Genomic DNA, 14,380 nt, shown 5'->3' with positions numbered 1-14,380 from the left:
ATTTTCCTTCTGCTCTTTTCTGTCCCTGTTTGCATGTGTGTATCACGTGTGCATGCTAGCGTGGGCACATCATATATCCATAGGCGTTAACCATATTAGAGTTTAAGTCTAAGGTTTAATAAATTTCACTTTTCTTCTTTAAACCTAAGAAGGCCTGTTTGAGCTCATTTCTTTGCCTTATAATCGGAAAACTGTGAACAAGGATTCACAAAGGGGGAGCTCAAAACACAATGTGCTTAAAATTAAACCCTGTTACAATAAGACCAGTGAAGACAGTAAAAAAGACCCCTAGACACCCTTCTCGCTTGGTCATAACAATAGCTACTGCAGGAACCACACCAACACACATCTTACTCTGTCAGGCTACAACCACAACTCCCTGGTCATGTGTGACGCGACATCACTTCCTCCATTGACCTTCACTTACAGCTTCTTAAGGTGGTCCTCTTAAAGTCATCCTAAGATGTTTCCTAACTTCACTCCTGAAAGGCCTGACTCTAATTTTTATGCTATGTCCCCTAGTTTTCGATTCTCCAACCAGCAGCAATTGTTTCTCTCTATCTACCCTTTCAGTTCGCATTAATATCTTGAAAACTTTGATCAAATCACCCCTTAACCTTCTAGGTTCCAGAGAATACAATCTTAGTTTGTGTAGCTTAAAGGTGCTGTTGGGGTCTAAGCAATGTGGCTGTGTAGAAGAGTATGACAGGACATGCCATAAAGGATCAGTGCCAGCTGCACTGTCTAGAGGATATTGCTACAGATCAGGAAAAAAAATCAACTACCTACCTCACTAGTATGGGCAAGATAAGTTATGTCAATGAAATATTTACTTTTCTTTAAAAAACTATTTTGAACTGATTTGTAAGGTTTTTCCCTGAGGAACAAGTACCTGTTGTGTTTCAGCAATGTGACCTTAACACTTTTGAATGTAGCTAACCCAGGAAGACAAAAATTTCCCAGTTTTTACTGCCTGTCTAAAGGATGATCAGAGTCGTAAATTTTTACTGTTTACCTTGATTAATGTTTGTTGAGCTATGGAACAATTTGTACACTCCCTCCTTGAAAGAAATGAGGCAGTGATTTAAATCTATATCCTCCCATTGGGAGCTTAATATGCGAGAGTGGTTGCTTTTAAAATAAGACAATATACTTTATCTTGCATTTAAATCTTAATTTTTAATACCGATGTATAAGTATACTTATATACTTTTGAATGCCACTGACAGTTTTGCTTATGAGTACTTTGGGCTGTGGCTTTTAACAATGAGTTTACTTGTCAACAATGCTTCCTGGTTTGTAAGCAGTGTTTGTATGAAAGACTTATTTGAGGTACCTGTCAATCTTCAGAATCTGAGCCAATTTTCAAATGAGGTAAAGCACTTTTCATCTCCAATATGTGTGGTGGGAGCAATAAGACAGAAGAGTAAAGTTAGATTGCATTTTAAACTGAAATAAAACATACAAATAGCTTAGGATATGTAGGGTTGAATAGTTGGAAAAAATGTAAAATAAAAATTAAGTAAAATTTGAGAACGAGAATTGGAATTAAAAAGAATCAGTAGGAAAAGAGGTGAAAAGGTAAGTACAAGCAAAGCGCTTAATGTTTTTAGTATTCGGTAAAATCCTCTTCCATGGTCCAAAAATCTGTACTCTTAGCAGCACACTTCTGCTGTAATTTGTCCAGGATTGCAGCAGAGGGGGCAGGAGTTCCACTGAGCAGTTGGTACCCATGGACAATCCTAGCATTTTCACCGACAGGTGCAGGAAAACAGCTACAAAGTTCATCCTTCTCTGGATTCTGACCATTCCTGGATGTGGGTGCAGTCATTTATTAATTCTCCCAGCTGACATTTGTTCAGGCCTGGCATTCTCCTCACGCCCCTCCGATAATCTCATTGTGCCCACCCACAAGGCAGGTGTGACCATAGTTTGGGAACGTTTATATGAAATTTCTTCCTCTAACATAGATGTCTTAAGTGATCATATGCTAATACCCCATTTCATAATTTCAAGGCCATAATTAATATGTTTTTTATTCATTCATGGGATGTGGGTGTCGGTGGCTAGGCCGCCATTTATTGCCCATCCCGAATTGCCCTTGAGAAGGTGGTGGTGAGCAGCCTTCTTGAACCGCTGCAGTCCATGTGAGGTAGGTACACCCACAGTGCTGTTAGGAAGGGAGTTCCAGGATTTTGACCCAGCGACAGTGAAGGAACGGTGATATAGTTCCAAGTCAGGATGGTGTGTGACTTGGAGGGGAACTTGCAGGTGGTGGTGTTCCCATGCATTTGCTGCCCTTGTCCTTCTAGTTGGTTGAGTTTACAAGTTTGGAAGGTGCTGTCTAAAGAGCCTGGGTGTGTTGCTGCAGTGCATCTTGTAGATGGTACACACTGCTGCCACTGTGCATCGGTGGTGGAGGGAGTGAATGCTTGTAGATGGGGTGCCAATCAAGCAGGCTGCTTTGTCCTGGATGGTGTCGAGCTTCTTGAGTGTTGTTGGAGCTGCACCCATCCAGGCAAGTGGAGAGTATTCCATCGCACTCCTGACTTGGGCCTGTATAAGAAATGTATAAGAAAAGTTTGAGTTCTAAATAAAAAAACAGACCAGAGATTTGGATCAATATATTTCTTAAAACCAAAATTCTTTTGTATTCAGATGAAAGATCTAATCAACAGAATCTGACTGCAGTACCAATACAATGCAGGTGTACAAGTCCAGGGATGGACAGCAGTAATGCTGCACATCAATCTGATATTACAGGTACTGTATTTTGTTAGAATCACTGAAATTGTAGTTCTTTCAATGATTAATTCTCTACTGACACAAGTGATATTTCATCACTGTTTCCAATAAATATCATGGTAAGGCTTAACTCCAAAGATGATGAATGATTTTGGAACCAGTTTTAGCTCCGTTCTGCTTGTCAACTGAGGTGACAAGGATAGATAATATAAGATGCAAGCTTTCGTGTCAATATTTGGGTAGATGAAGGACAGATTTTCTTACCCTTCCACTGACCTGGCACATCTGAAGTATGCTGTTCCTGTTCCCTAGCAGCAAAAGTCAGGTCAATTTTGAATTTTTTCCCTTCCTCCTAGAATCTACATGTGGTGCAGGAATAACTTAGAGAAATTATACAACCAGGTAAAACACTGAAATGGACTTGTAGATTGTTGGAGATGTTAAAAGTTATACGGATCAATTTGAACTATGGGTTTTGGGAAGGTAGGGGGTGGGGTCAGTGCAAAACACTACTTCAGTCCCAGAGTTCAGACTTGTGTTACTTTAATTTGTAATGAGGGGGTTTTAAAAGTGTCTTAACTGGAGGAATAGGACACGGGACGCCATGATTTCCCTTATGGCGCATGGAGGTTTACCCCTGTTTCTCCTGGCCTCGCAGAGGTAAGATTTCCACTTGCCTTGGAGGGGTTCTTTCTCCTCTCCACAGCTTCTGACCTGCTTTCACCTAGTGAGAAAGTCATAGTGATTTGATTACTCAGATGCAACATAAAATCCATTGATATAATGAGACCCTGATTTGCACAAATTTATGAAGCCTCAGCCATCAGACTGCAGTGAACAGTTAAAATATTGATCAGCACAATTCCAGCAAGAACAGGGTGCTAATTGAAGGCTCCATTTTAAAATTCCTCCACCATTTGTGCAACTGAGTAGTCAGAACTGTTTTTGAAGGTAAGATGTTTGTCATAGAAGTAGGGAAAATGATGGTACTTCGACATTTTTAGTGTTTACTTAAGCGTAGAAGGTCACTTTGGTCTTCTTGTTCTTGTGTAGATTGTTGCTGCTCCTTATTCAATTTCATGCCAACGCTTGAGCCATTGCAACAATGCACAGTGCCAGTCTTCCAAGTTGACCATCAATGGTCACTCCCATAAGCAAGCCCTACAATAAGGAATTTAGTTTTTATTGCCTACTTTCTAGCTAATGTTAACTTGATCCAGTGATCATATTCTCACTTCATATAGCATTACTAAAATGCATGTGATAATCATACACATTCTCATCTCTTTACTTTGAAAGAAATTCCATGAGACAGTGCACATATTGGGCTGAATTTTAATGGCCCCTCGACACCACGGGTCGCAGCGTGGGGGCCGGTAAAATTCTGCGGGGAGAGGCCCACCTCGACCCACAACGTAGAGAAGGGCCCACCGCATATTACTGGCGGCGGGGTGGGGGGGGACCTCAGTGTGGCTCCATGGGGTTCTGAGTTGAGAACCTGGAGGGAGGGGGGAGGAATAAAGTTTTCAGGACGGGAGGGTTGGAGAAGCAGGGAAATCAATTTTTATTGGATGTGGGAAGGGGTTGAAGGGCAAAAGATTGAAGGTTGTGGGGGGGTGCGTGAAATGTTCGGCTATTTGAAAAATCAATTGGTGGTTATTTCAGGCAATGAAATTACCATTGCGGGGTTGGGGGGGTGGGTAGCAGGGGAGGGGGGTTAGGAAAGGGCCTGCACAATTATGTTTATATTTAATAAAAATCAATTATAATTTTTAAAGGGAAGATATAATTATGTGTAAGGGCTTAAAGCCCTTTAAAAATGGCGCTGCGCCGGATACCATTGCCCGGGATGTGGCGGCCGCCCCGACACATCATCGGGGGCAAGCGCTCCACCCCCACTATTTAAATGAGCCCCCACACAAAATATTGCAGGGGCTCCTCGGGCACCCTGCTGAGTTCAAAGGACGCCATGTTTTTTACATTTAAAGAGCGACTACACATTGGCTGTAAAGTGCTTTGGGATGACCTGAGGTATTGAAAGGTGCTTTATAATTACAAGACTTTCTTTAATTTTGCATGATTGGTGAATTAATAGCATAAAGGTTTTACTGTGGGGTGCATTCATTTCTTATAGACTACAGTTGCATAAAATAATGGATTAAAATTAAAAATAAATTAAAATAAAATAATAAAACTTGCGCCCTTCAGTTCAAATATAATTTGAGCTGTAACTTGCTGGAAGTGCAAACCTAGAATGGTGCACTGAAGACAATGAGGCATCTGGGGCCTTTGAAAAATAAATAAAGAGAGGATAATAAAGATTGCATTAAGAGAGAGTGACAAAAGAAAAGTAAGAAGAAAATTAAAACATTTAAAATGTTAAATTTTTAAAAATTTCTGCCAACAATTTGCTACACACAGGAGTGAGACGCAACAGTTTAAATTGTTCCCTTTCTGGAATGGAGAGACTGATTGGCATCACATTAATAATTATCATGTCATTAAAACAGTTGTTTTCAAGCTGGGGTCTGCAGATCCCAGGGAGTCCAGAGACCTTCTGGGGGTCCGCAATGCAGGGCCGGCTTTTACAGGTGGGCAATGTGGTTGACCACCCAGAGCATAATGGTCAAGAGAAAGCAGTGTGCAGTGGTCAGAGGCTTGATGTGCTCCCCTTGCTCCTCTCTCCATGCTTCTGCTTCCCATGCTCCTACTGTCATCATGCTCTCTCTAGGTTCCAGCTTTCTCCTGCTCCTGCTTTCTGTGCCTCTGTCAAGGATAGACAAACTCTGCAGTGAGAAGCAGGCACACCCATCTCACTGATACCTGTAGGAAAATATCTGTTCTCTTAAAATTATTAAAACACTCCTTAAAGGCAGCACTTTCATATTATAGATATTATCTATTATTATAATTTGGTTGGGAGTCCTGATTACTAATCCATTTGAAAAAAAGAGGTCCTTCAACCAAAAATGTTCTGAGAAACATTGTTAAAACAGTTACTGCTAATTATGAGCCCTAACCTCCTGGATGATTAAGGTGCAAATCCAACAAGTTCGTAAAAATAACAGGGACGCTAAGAGCGAGATCCTGTTTATGCAAGGCAAACATCTGGAGCAGCATAAATCAACCAGCATGTTCTGGGGATTCGTAACTCATGGCATATCTTTTGATCTCTTGAACATGCAAGCCAATTTGAGTATTCATAATGATAACATGCAATTATTTTTCCAGGAGAATTTGGCCCATTAAAGTGACATCTTACCAACTCTTTGAACATTGGCTTACCTCTCCAAGTTATGTCCCTGAAACTAGCTGGTTGAGACTTGTGGCCCAGTTTGTCCACTGTGTCTGAGAAACAGAATAAAGGCAGTAAGGTTGGCAGTTTGGCTAACTGAGGTATTAGTCAAAATCAACACCCTGATTTAAATAAAAGCAAAATACTGCGGATGCTGGAAATCTGAAACAAAAACAAGAAATGCTGGATTCACTCAGCAGGTCTGGCAGCATCTGTGGAAAGAGAAGCAGAGTTAACGTTTCGGGTCAGTGACCCTTCTTCGGAACTCCGAAGGGTCACTGACCCGAAACGTTAACTCTGCTTCTCTTTCCACAGATGCTGCCAGACCTGCTGAGTGAATCCAGCATTTCTTGTTTTTGACCCTGATTTAAATGTCTACCCTTTAATGTGGGAGCATGACACTCCCAAATGCCTGTCCCTATGAAGCCCCCAGCTGTGCTACTTACATAGATGTATACGTACATACGAACTAGGAGCAGGAGTAGGCTATTCAGCCCCTAGAACCTACTCCGCCATTCATAAGATCATGACTGATCTATTTGTGGATTCAACTCCACTTTCCTGCCTACCAGATACCCTTTGACTCCTTTGTTTGTCAAGAATTTGTCTACCTCTGCCTTAAAAACATTCAATGACCCTGCCTCCCCTGCTCTCCGGGGAAGAGAATTCCACAGACTCTCAACCCTCTGAGAGAAAAAAATTTCTCCTCATCTTTGTCTTAAATGGGAGACCCCTTATTTTTAAACTGTGCCCCCTAGTTTTAGTCTCACCCTTTCACAGAAGGAAACATCCTTTCAACATCCACCCTGTCAAGTCTCCTCAATAAGATCACCTCTCAACCTGCTAAACTCCAATGAATACAGACCCAACCTGTTCAACCTTTTCTCATAAGATAACCCTCTCACCCCAGGAATCAGTCGAGTGAACCTTCTCTGAACTGCTTCCAATGCAATTATATCCTTTCTTAAGTAAGGAGACCAAAACTGTATAGTCTAGATGAGGCCTCACCAATGCCCTGTACAACTGTCGCACAATACTCTAGATGTGGTCTCATCAATGCCTTGTACAACTGTAGCTAAACATCTCTACTTTTATATTCCATTCCCCTTGCAATAAATAACATTGCTTAATCACTTGCTGTACCTGCATACTAACTTTTTGTGTTTTGTGTACCAGGACACCCAGATTCCCCTGCATCTCAGAATTCTGCAATGTCCCTCCATTTATATAATATGTCGCTTTTCTATTTTTCCAGCCAAAGTCGACAAGTTCATATTTTTCCACATTATACACCATCTGCCAAATATTTGCCCTCTCACTTAACCTATCTATATCTTTTTGCCTATCTATATCCTTATGTCTTCTTCACAACTTACTGTCCTACTTATCTTTGTGTCATCAGGAAATTTAGCAACCATATATTCTGTCCTTTCATCAGAGTCATTGATATAGATTGTAAATATTTGAGACCCCAGCACTGATCCCTGTGACACCCTACTAGTTACAGCTTGCCAACCTGAAAACAATCGATTTATGCCAACTCTGTTTCCTGTTAGATAACCAATCCTCTATCCATGCTAATATGTTACCCCCTATACCATAGGCTCTTATTTTGCTTAGTAACCTTTGATTGTTTTAAGTTCCTCTCCCTTTCAACTCTTGATTCACAATTATTTTTGGGATGTTATTTGTATCCTCTACAATGAAGACAGATGCAAAAAATCTTTTCAGTTCCTCCGCCATTTCCTTATTTTCCATTATTAACACCCCAGACTCACTCTTTCGGGGACCAACACTCACTTTAGTTACTCTTTTCCTTTTTAAATACTTGTAGAAACTCTTACTATCCATTTTTATATTTCTAGCTAGGAGTCAACTTCTCAATGGTGTGAAATGCTTCAGATTGTAACTACTCTATTACCTTTGTTCACTAATTAACACTCCAAATTACTATGATAACCATCCTGCTTTCAGTCTTGTTCAGACAAAATGCTGAATATAAATTACAGAATTATTGTAAATTAAATTGCTTATATTGGTGAAGTCTAAATTGTTCTATGGAGCATAAAGTGTACATTCAGTATTTTGCTTGCCTTTTCAGGATCATATTGTAAGGGGCTGATGAGTGATCTGCACACCTGAAGCATTGCTTGACTACCTCCATTGTTACTCAGTGATCATTCTTGCTTCGACATACAGGAATTTTATTCAGGTGCCGCGCTGCACGGCGGCGCCCTTTTAACTCAGCAGGGTGCCCACATTTAGCGGCCGCCGCAGAGCCCCCGTGATATTACGCGGGGGTGCTCATTAGAATCACGGCGCCGAGCCGCCTTCCCCATAATACGTGGGGAGAGGCAGGACATTTGGCGCAGTGAGAGTTTTTGACAGCTGTGCAGCAGGTGCTGGGGCCCTGTTTTAAGCACCCCAGCACCTGCTTCCTGACAGCTGTCAAAGAAATACTTACCTGACTGCTGAAGAGTGGGGCTGCTGTCAATCTGGCAGCAGAGAGTGCTGCAAAAACCCAGCAGTTCAGGCAGCATCTCTGGAGAGAGAAGCAGAGTTAACTTGCCCAAGTTCACAGACCTGAAAGTTAACTCTGCTTCTCTCTCCACAGATGTTGCCTGACCTGCTGAGTTACCCCAGCATTTTCCGCTTTGCTGCAACATACTTACCCTGCTGTGTCCTTTGTCCTGTGAAGTTGCAATCCTCTTCCATTCAAGTGTAATATTCCTTCTTGTAGGTGTGCCACACCTGGGTGAATAATCCTAAATTTGCATATTCCAGGACGTGAGACTTAAATAGACCATAAAAGGTATTACAGAGGTTTACAGAGAACACACTGACACAAATGGGAATGCACGGGTGTTATAGCAATGTAAATACATCTTTCACTAAATGTTCCTCACCAACATGTGTGTCCTTTTCTCTGTGCGAATGATGTGTGTCAGCATGTAGAGCCAATGTCACATCCCTTTGCACTGTTGGCCCTTCAGGTGAGCCAATTTATGCAATAACATCATTGCCATGCCACCATTACACATGAGCGTCTCCACGGATGCAGTGACATGGACATTGGCTCAGTCAGCTGCTGCCTCTAGTGGTTTACACAGAAATGCTGCAGATGTGGACTGGTGCACAGCAGGTGAGCAAGGGTAATGTGTGGCTTGCAGAGCTCATGTTGGTTCCTATGGAGCAGATAGCCTTTGAATGATAAATCACTTCCGTACATCCCTAGCTCACTGCTAGCCCTGCCTGCAGAGCCTGGGTACCGTCTTTCATGTTGTAGGTCCTCAGCGTCCTCATAGTCCGAGGAGGAATCCTGTTGACGTCTTTCGTCATCATGCGAGGCCTGGCCCCTATTGGGTGCGTAGTTGTGCAGAGCAACAAAGAAAGGAGCTGGCCTTTTCGACCCGTAGTACAGGGCATCACCCTATCCATACAGGCATTGGAGGCGCACTTTCAGCATGCCGATCTCCTGCTGAATGGTGGCTCATGTAGCTCAGTGGCGGGCATTGTATCTCTCCTCTGCAGCAGTGGTGGAGTCTCTCACTGGTGTCAGGAGCCATGTCTGCAAAGGATAACCCTAATCTCCAAGAAGCCACCACTCCGTCTAAGGCACTTCAGTGAACAGCGGTGGCAACCGGGACTGGCGCAAGACCCATGTAACATGTCAGCTGCCTGAGAAGCGGTCACACATTCGCTGCAAACATCTGTGGTGTTCACATACCAGCTTCACCTAGATTGAGAGGGTTCCTTCAATGGTGACATCTGCAGGTGGTAGCCTGGCAGTAGGCCTGATGGCCATAGGAGTGCAGTCTATGAACATTACAACCTATGGTTCTCCAGCAATGATGCCAGAACCAGTGGCCCTGTGGGCCTGGCTGTGAGAGTCCAACCTGAAGCAGACAGACTCACTGGCCCTCCGGTGCAGGGCATTGGCGACCTCTCTGATGCAGCGGTGCACTGCTGACTGTGTGACCCTACAAAGGTCTCTGGTGGGCCCCCAACTGGCTGCAGAGGTGTCAGGCTTGAGAACCGCTGCCACTATGAGGAACAAAGGCATGAGATGTCTACTGGAGCCCATGGGCTGCAGGTCATCCGTGAGCAGGGCACAGAAACGTGTCACCACCCTCTCTATATGCGCAATCTCCTGGTGACACTGGTGCTCTGAGATCTGATGGTATGTCATGTGGGGCCTGTAGATGCACGGCAAGCGTAATTGCGAGCTCCCCTTGGGGGCTGCTGCTCACGACCGGGGGCCTGTATGTGGATCGCACCTGCCTGTTGGTATTGTCTCTGGTGCATATGGATCCTCACGAACAGAGGATCACACAATGTAGGATGAGCAATACCTATTTCCATGTGATAAATAAAGTTGAACCCTGCATGTATTCAAAGGTTCCTAACAGGGCAGGGATTGGTGTTGACGGGTACATCAGCTGCTTTCCTGGATCAACTAAGTGGCGTGCCATGGCATTGCCCATCTTGGCCAACACTCAGAGTGGCACAACATGACCACATCAAGATCCTACCAGCTGAATTGATTGCCCCCACCATCCATAAAACCTTAATGTTCCTGCCTTTTCTGGCATCCTCCCCGCACAGGGTGCCTAGTGTGCCATTGTCCCCTCACAGACACAGAGCGTACACTGTTAATGGAGGGATGGTACACGATACCTCCCTTCATGCCAGCACAGCTTTCGCTCCAGTAATCCCAGACCCCTCCCTTTAAGAATGCAGAGTGAGACCCCTGTGTATCCCCCCTCCCTCCTCCCTTCCAGAATGCAGAGTTAGACCCCTGAATATCCCCCCTCCCTCTTCCCTTCCGTAATGCAAAGTGACCCCTGAATAACAGAACTTACCTTTGCTGGCAACAACTTCTGCCTCTGAGAACCCGCCGGCTTTTCAAATTGTGAACGGGACGGCACGTGAGATCAAGGACTCTTGCATCTCCTGTGCCCTATGGAAGAGACGGTTGTCTGCATCATGCAGCTAGCTTTGATGGGCCCATGGCACCAGCATTGCTGAGAACATTGAGGATGAAGGTATGTTTCTGCCTTATGCCCCTTCTGAACTCCCAGAACACCCTCATCCTGCTACCTGGCATGGCGAGCAAGCTGCTGATGGTGTGACCATGGATCCCTTGATTCCTGTCCCTCCCCTCTTTCCTCAAACCAACCTTCCTGTTTACTTCCTGCTTTCAGACACTCAAGAACTGCTGCCTGTCCAGCCACAGCAGCCCAAGAAGGAAGAGAGAGAGCAACAGCACTGATGAAGAGGCCTCATTGCTCGCAGCCGTGGGCTCAGATACTGGCTCTGCACATACCTTGGAGGCTAGTATAAAGTTGGGATCAACACGTGGTTGGCTGCAGCCTGGTAATGCTTAAAAAGGATGGTTTTGCCAGTATATCAGAGGGTGAGGTCACAGTTGAGTTCTGTGGAGGACTCAGATGAGGACCTTGATGGAGCAGCATACAAATGAGCACTGAATGGGTATGTGCACCAAGATGTTGAGTGCATTATGTGACCTGCCAAGCAGCTCCTGTCACTGTCAAGAAGTGTGGAGGAGTCTGGTTCAAAGTTGGCAGAGGGTGTGGTGCAGAGCTTGCCCTCTCTGCAACCTCTGCTCCATCTCCCTGTTGTCCTGCAGACCCAAGGGCACTCAAAGTACCGGTCCCAAACCTGTTTCAGCTTGGACAGGTCACCCACTCCTCTGTTCCCCACTCTCTGTCTCTCTTCTTGCCCACCCGCCCTCCCCATCCCCCCGGGAGGATGCAACAACACTCGCTGCCAAATCCTGGAACTCACCAAAACACCTCCAAAAACACTCAAGTCCTTCCAGACACTCTGCAATAAAAAAGTTGTCAAAAATTGCAATTTGGGTGCCTGGCCTTTTAAGGAATGTTAGTGCAGTGCCCATCTTGCAGCCTCACACCTGATCATCAGAGTGACACGCAAATTGGTTGCCAGATCGAGCATTGCCTAAATTCAAGACCCTGGAATCACACCAACCAGTTGGGTTGTGTAACGCCAAGATAGTGCTGCTTCACAGGCTTCCAGAGCACGTTTTGAACAGGCCCCCTATTGTAACTTTGGTGAAATACACCCTAACATCTTGATAGGAACTGTGTGTCCTGTAAATTCTTTGGGGGTAGTGACAAGAGTAATATCTTGTAAAGCCTCATTCTCCTTTTCTCAGTCCTGTACTGCTCCACATCTTCCATTAACATTGAAAACAAGGGAATTCGGATAGCAAATCCCAAGCCTGGTACTTAGAATCTCTTACTGTTGATGGGGACAAACATTTTCCAGCAATCTCAGTCTGTGAGGCGACCAGCTTGCTTAATCCAGATGCAGAGCAAAAAAAAATTGATTTAAAGGGCAGAATTTTGCCAGCCCCATTTTATGAGATGCGGTGGCTGGATGGATCAGTGACACATTGGTGGTGGGCAGGTAATTAAGGTTAAACAGCCAAGTGTCAGGTATTTTCCTACCTTTTTTCTGATTTTACAAACAGCGCAGTTTAAAAAAAATTATTCATTCATGGGATGTGGTCGTTGCTGGCTAAGCCAGCATTTATTGCCCATCCTTAATTACCCTTGAGAAGGTGGTGGTGAACTGCCTACTTGAACGGCTGCAGTCCTTGGGGTGTAAGTACATCCACAGTGCTGTTAAGAATGGAGTTCCAGGATTTTGACCTAGCAATGGTGAAGGAACGGCAATATAGTTCCAAGTCAGGATGTTGTATGGCTTGGAGGGGAACTTGCAGGTGGTGGTGTTCCCATGCATGTGCTGCACTTGTCTTTCTAGGTGGTAAAGGTCGTGGGTTTGGAAGATGCTGTTGAAGGAGCCTTGGTGAGTTGCTGCCGTGCATCTTGTATATGGTACACACTGCTGCCACTGTGCGTTGGTGGTGGAGAGAGTGAATGTTGAAGATGATGGATGGGGTGCCAATCAAGCTGGCTACTTTGTCCTGGATGGTGTCGAGCTTCTTGAGTGTTGTTGGAGCTGCACCCATCCAGGCAAGTGGAGAGTATTCCATCACACTCCTGACTTATGCCTTGTAGGTGGTGGACAGGCATTGGGGAGTGAGGAGGTGAGTTACTCGCCGCAGAATTCCAAGCCTTTGACCTGCTCTTGTAGCCACAATTTTATGTGGCTGGTCCAGTTCAGTTTCTGGTCAATGGTAACCCCCAGGATGTTGATAGTCAGGGATTCAACGATGGTATTGCCTTTCAATGTCAAGGGGAGATGGTTAGATTCTCTCTTGTTGGAGATGGTCATTGCCTGGCACTTGTGTGGCGCAAATGTTACTTGCCACCTATCAGCCCAAGTCTGGATGTTGTCCAGGTTTTGCTGCATCTGGACATGGGCTGTTTCAGTATCTGAGGAGTCGCGAATGGTGAACATTGTTCAGTCATCAGCGAACATCCCCACTTCCGACCTTATGATTGAGGGAAGGTCATTGATGAAGCAGCTGAAGATGGTTGGGCCTAGGACACTACCCTGAGGAACTCCTGAATTGATGTCCTGGGACTGAGATGATTTACCTCTAACAACCACAACCATCTTCCTTTGTGCTATGTATGACTCCAACCAGCACAGCGTTTTCCCCGATTCCAGTTTTCCTAGGGCTCCTTGGTGCCATACGCGGTCAAATGCTGCCTTGTTGTCAAGGGCAGCCACTCTCACCTCACCTCTGGAGTTCAGCTCTTTTGTCCATGTTTGGATCAAGACTGTAATGAGGTCAGGAGCTGAGTGGCCCTGGAACCCAAACTGAACGTCAGTGAGCAGATTATTGCTGAGCAAGTGCCGCTCGATAGCACTGTCGCGACCCCTTCCATCACTTTGCTGATGATCGAGAGTAGACTGATAGGGTGGTAACAGGCTAGGTCGGATTTGTCCTGCTTTGTCTACAGGCTAGGTTGGATTTGTCCTGCTTTGTCTACAGGACATACTTGGGCAATTTTCCACATTGCCAGGTAGTTGCCAGTGTTATAGCTGTACTGGAACAGCATGGCTAGGAGCGTGGCTAGTTCTGGAGCACACATCTTCAGTATTGCCAGAATGTTGTCAGGGCCCAAAGTCTTTGCAGTATCTAGTGCCTTCAGCCATTTCTTGCTATCACGTGGAGTGAATCGGATTGGCTGAAGCCTGGCAACTGTGATGCTGGGGACCTCAGGAGGAAGCCAAGATGGATCATCCACTTGGCACTTCTGGCTGAAGATGGATGTAAATGCTTCAGCCTTGTCTTTTGCACTGATGTGCTGGGCTCCCCCATCGTTGAGAATGGAGATATTTGTGGAGCCTCCTCCTCCTGTCAGTTGTTAAATTGTCCAC

The 14,380-nt window shown here is 44.8% G+C and overlaps 1 protein-coding gene across 10 annotated transcripts in view; it reads left to right on the top strand.

Annotated features, from left to right (window-relative positions):
• The window catches only part of LOC137372521 (uncharacterized), a 203,681-nt gene that overhangs the window by 131,736 nt on the left and 57,565 nt on the right, over positions 1-14,380 (top strand). For 9 of the 10 annotated variants that reach the window (XM_068036406.1, XM_068036403.1, XM_068036407.1 and 6 more), the window contains one exon: positions 2,659-2,763. The exons of the other annotated variant lie outside the window; for it this stretch is intronic. In XM_068036406.1, the coding sequence (XP_067892507.1) occupies positions 2,659-2,763 (105 nt within the window). The remainder of the gene's footprint in view (positions 1-2,658; positions 2,764-14,380) is intronic. 10 annotated transcript variants of the gene reach the window in all.

The sequence above is a fragment of the Heterodontus francisci genome, chromosome 8, assembly GCF_036365525.1.
Source record: "Heterodontus francisci isolate sHetFra1 chromosome 8, sHetFra1.hap1, whole genome shotgun sequence".
Classification (NCBI taxonomy): Eukaryota; Metazoa; Chordata; class Chondrichthyes; order Heterodontiformes; family Heterodontidae; genus Heterodontus; species Heterodontus francisci.
This window is presented reverse-complemented; position numbering and strand designations above follow the sequence as displayed.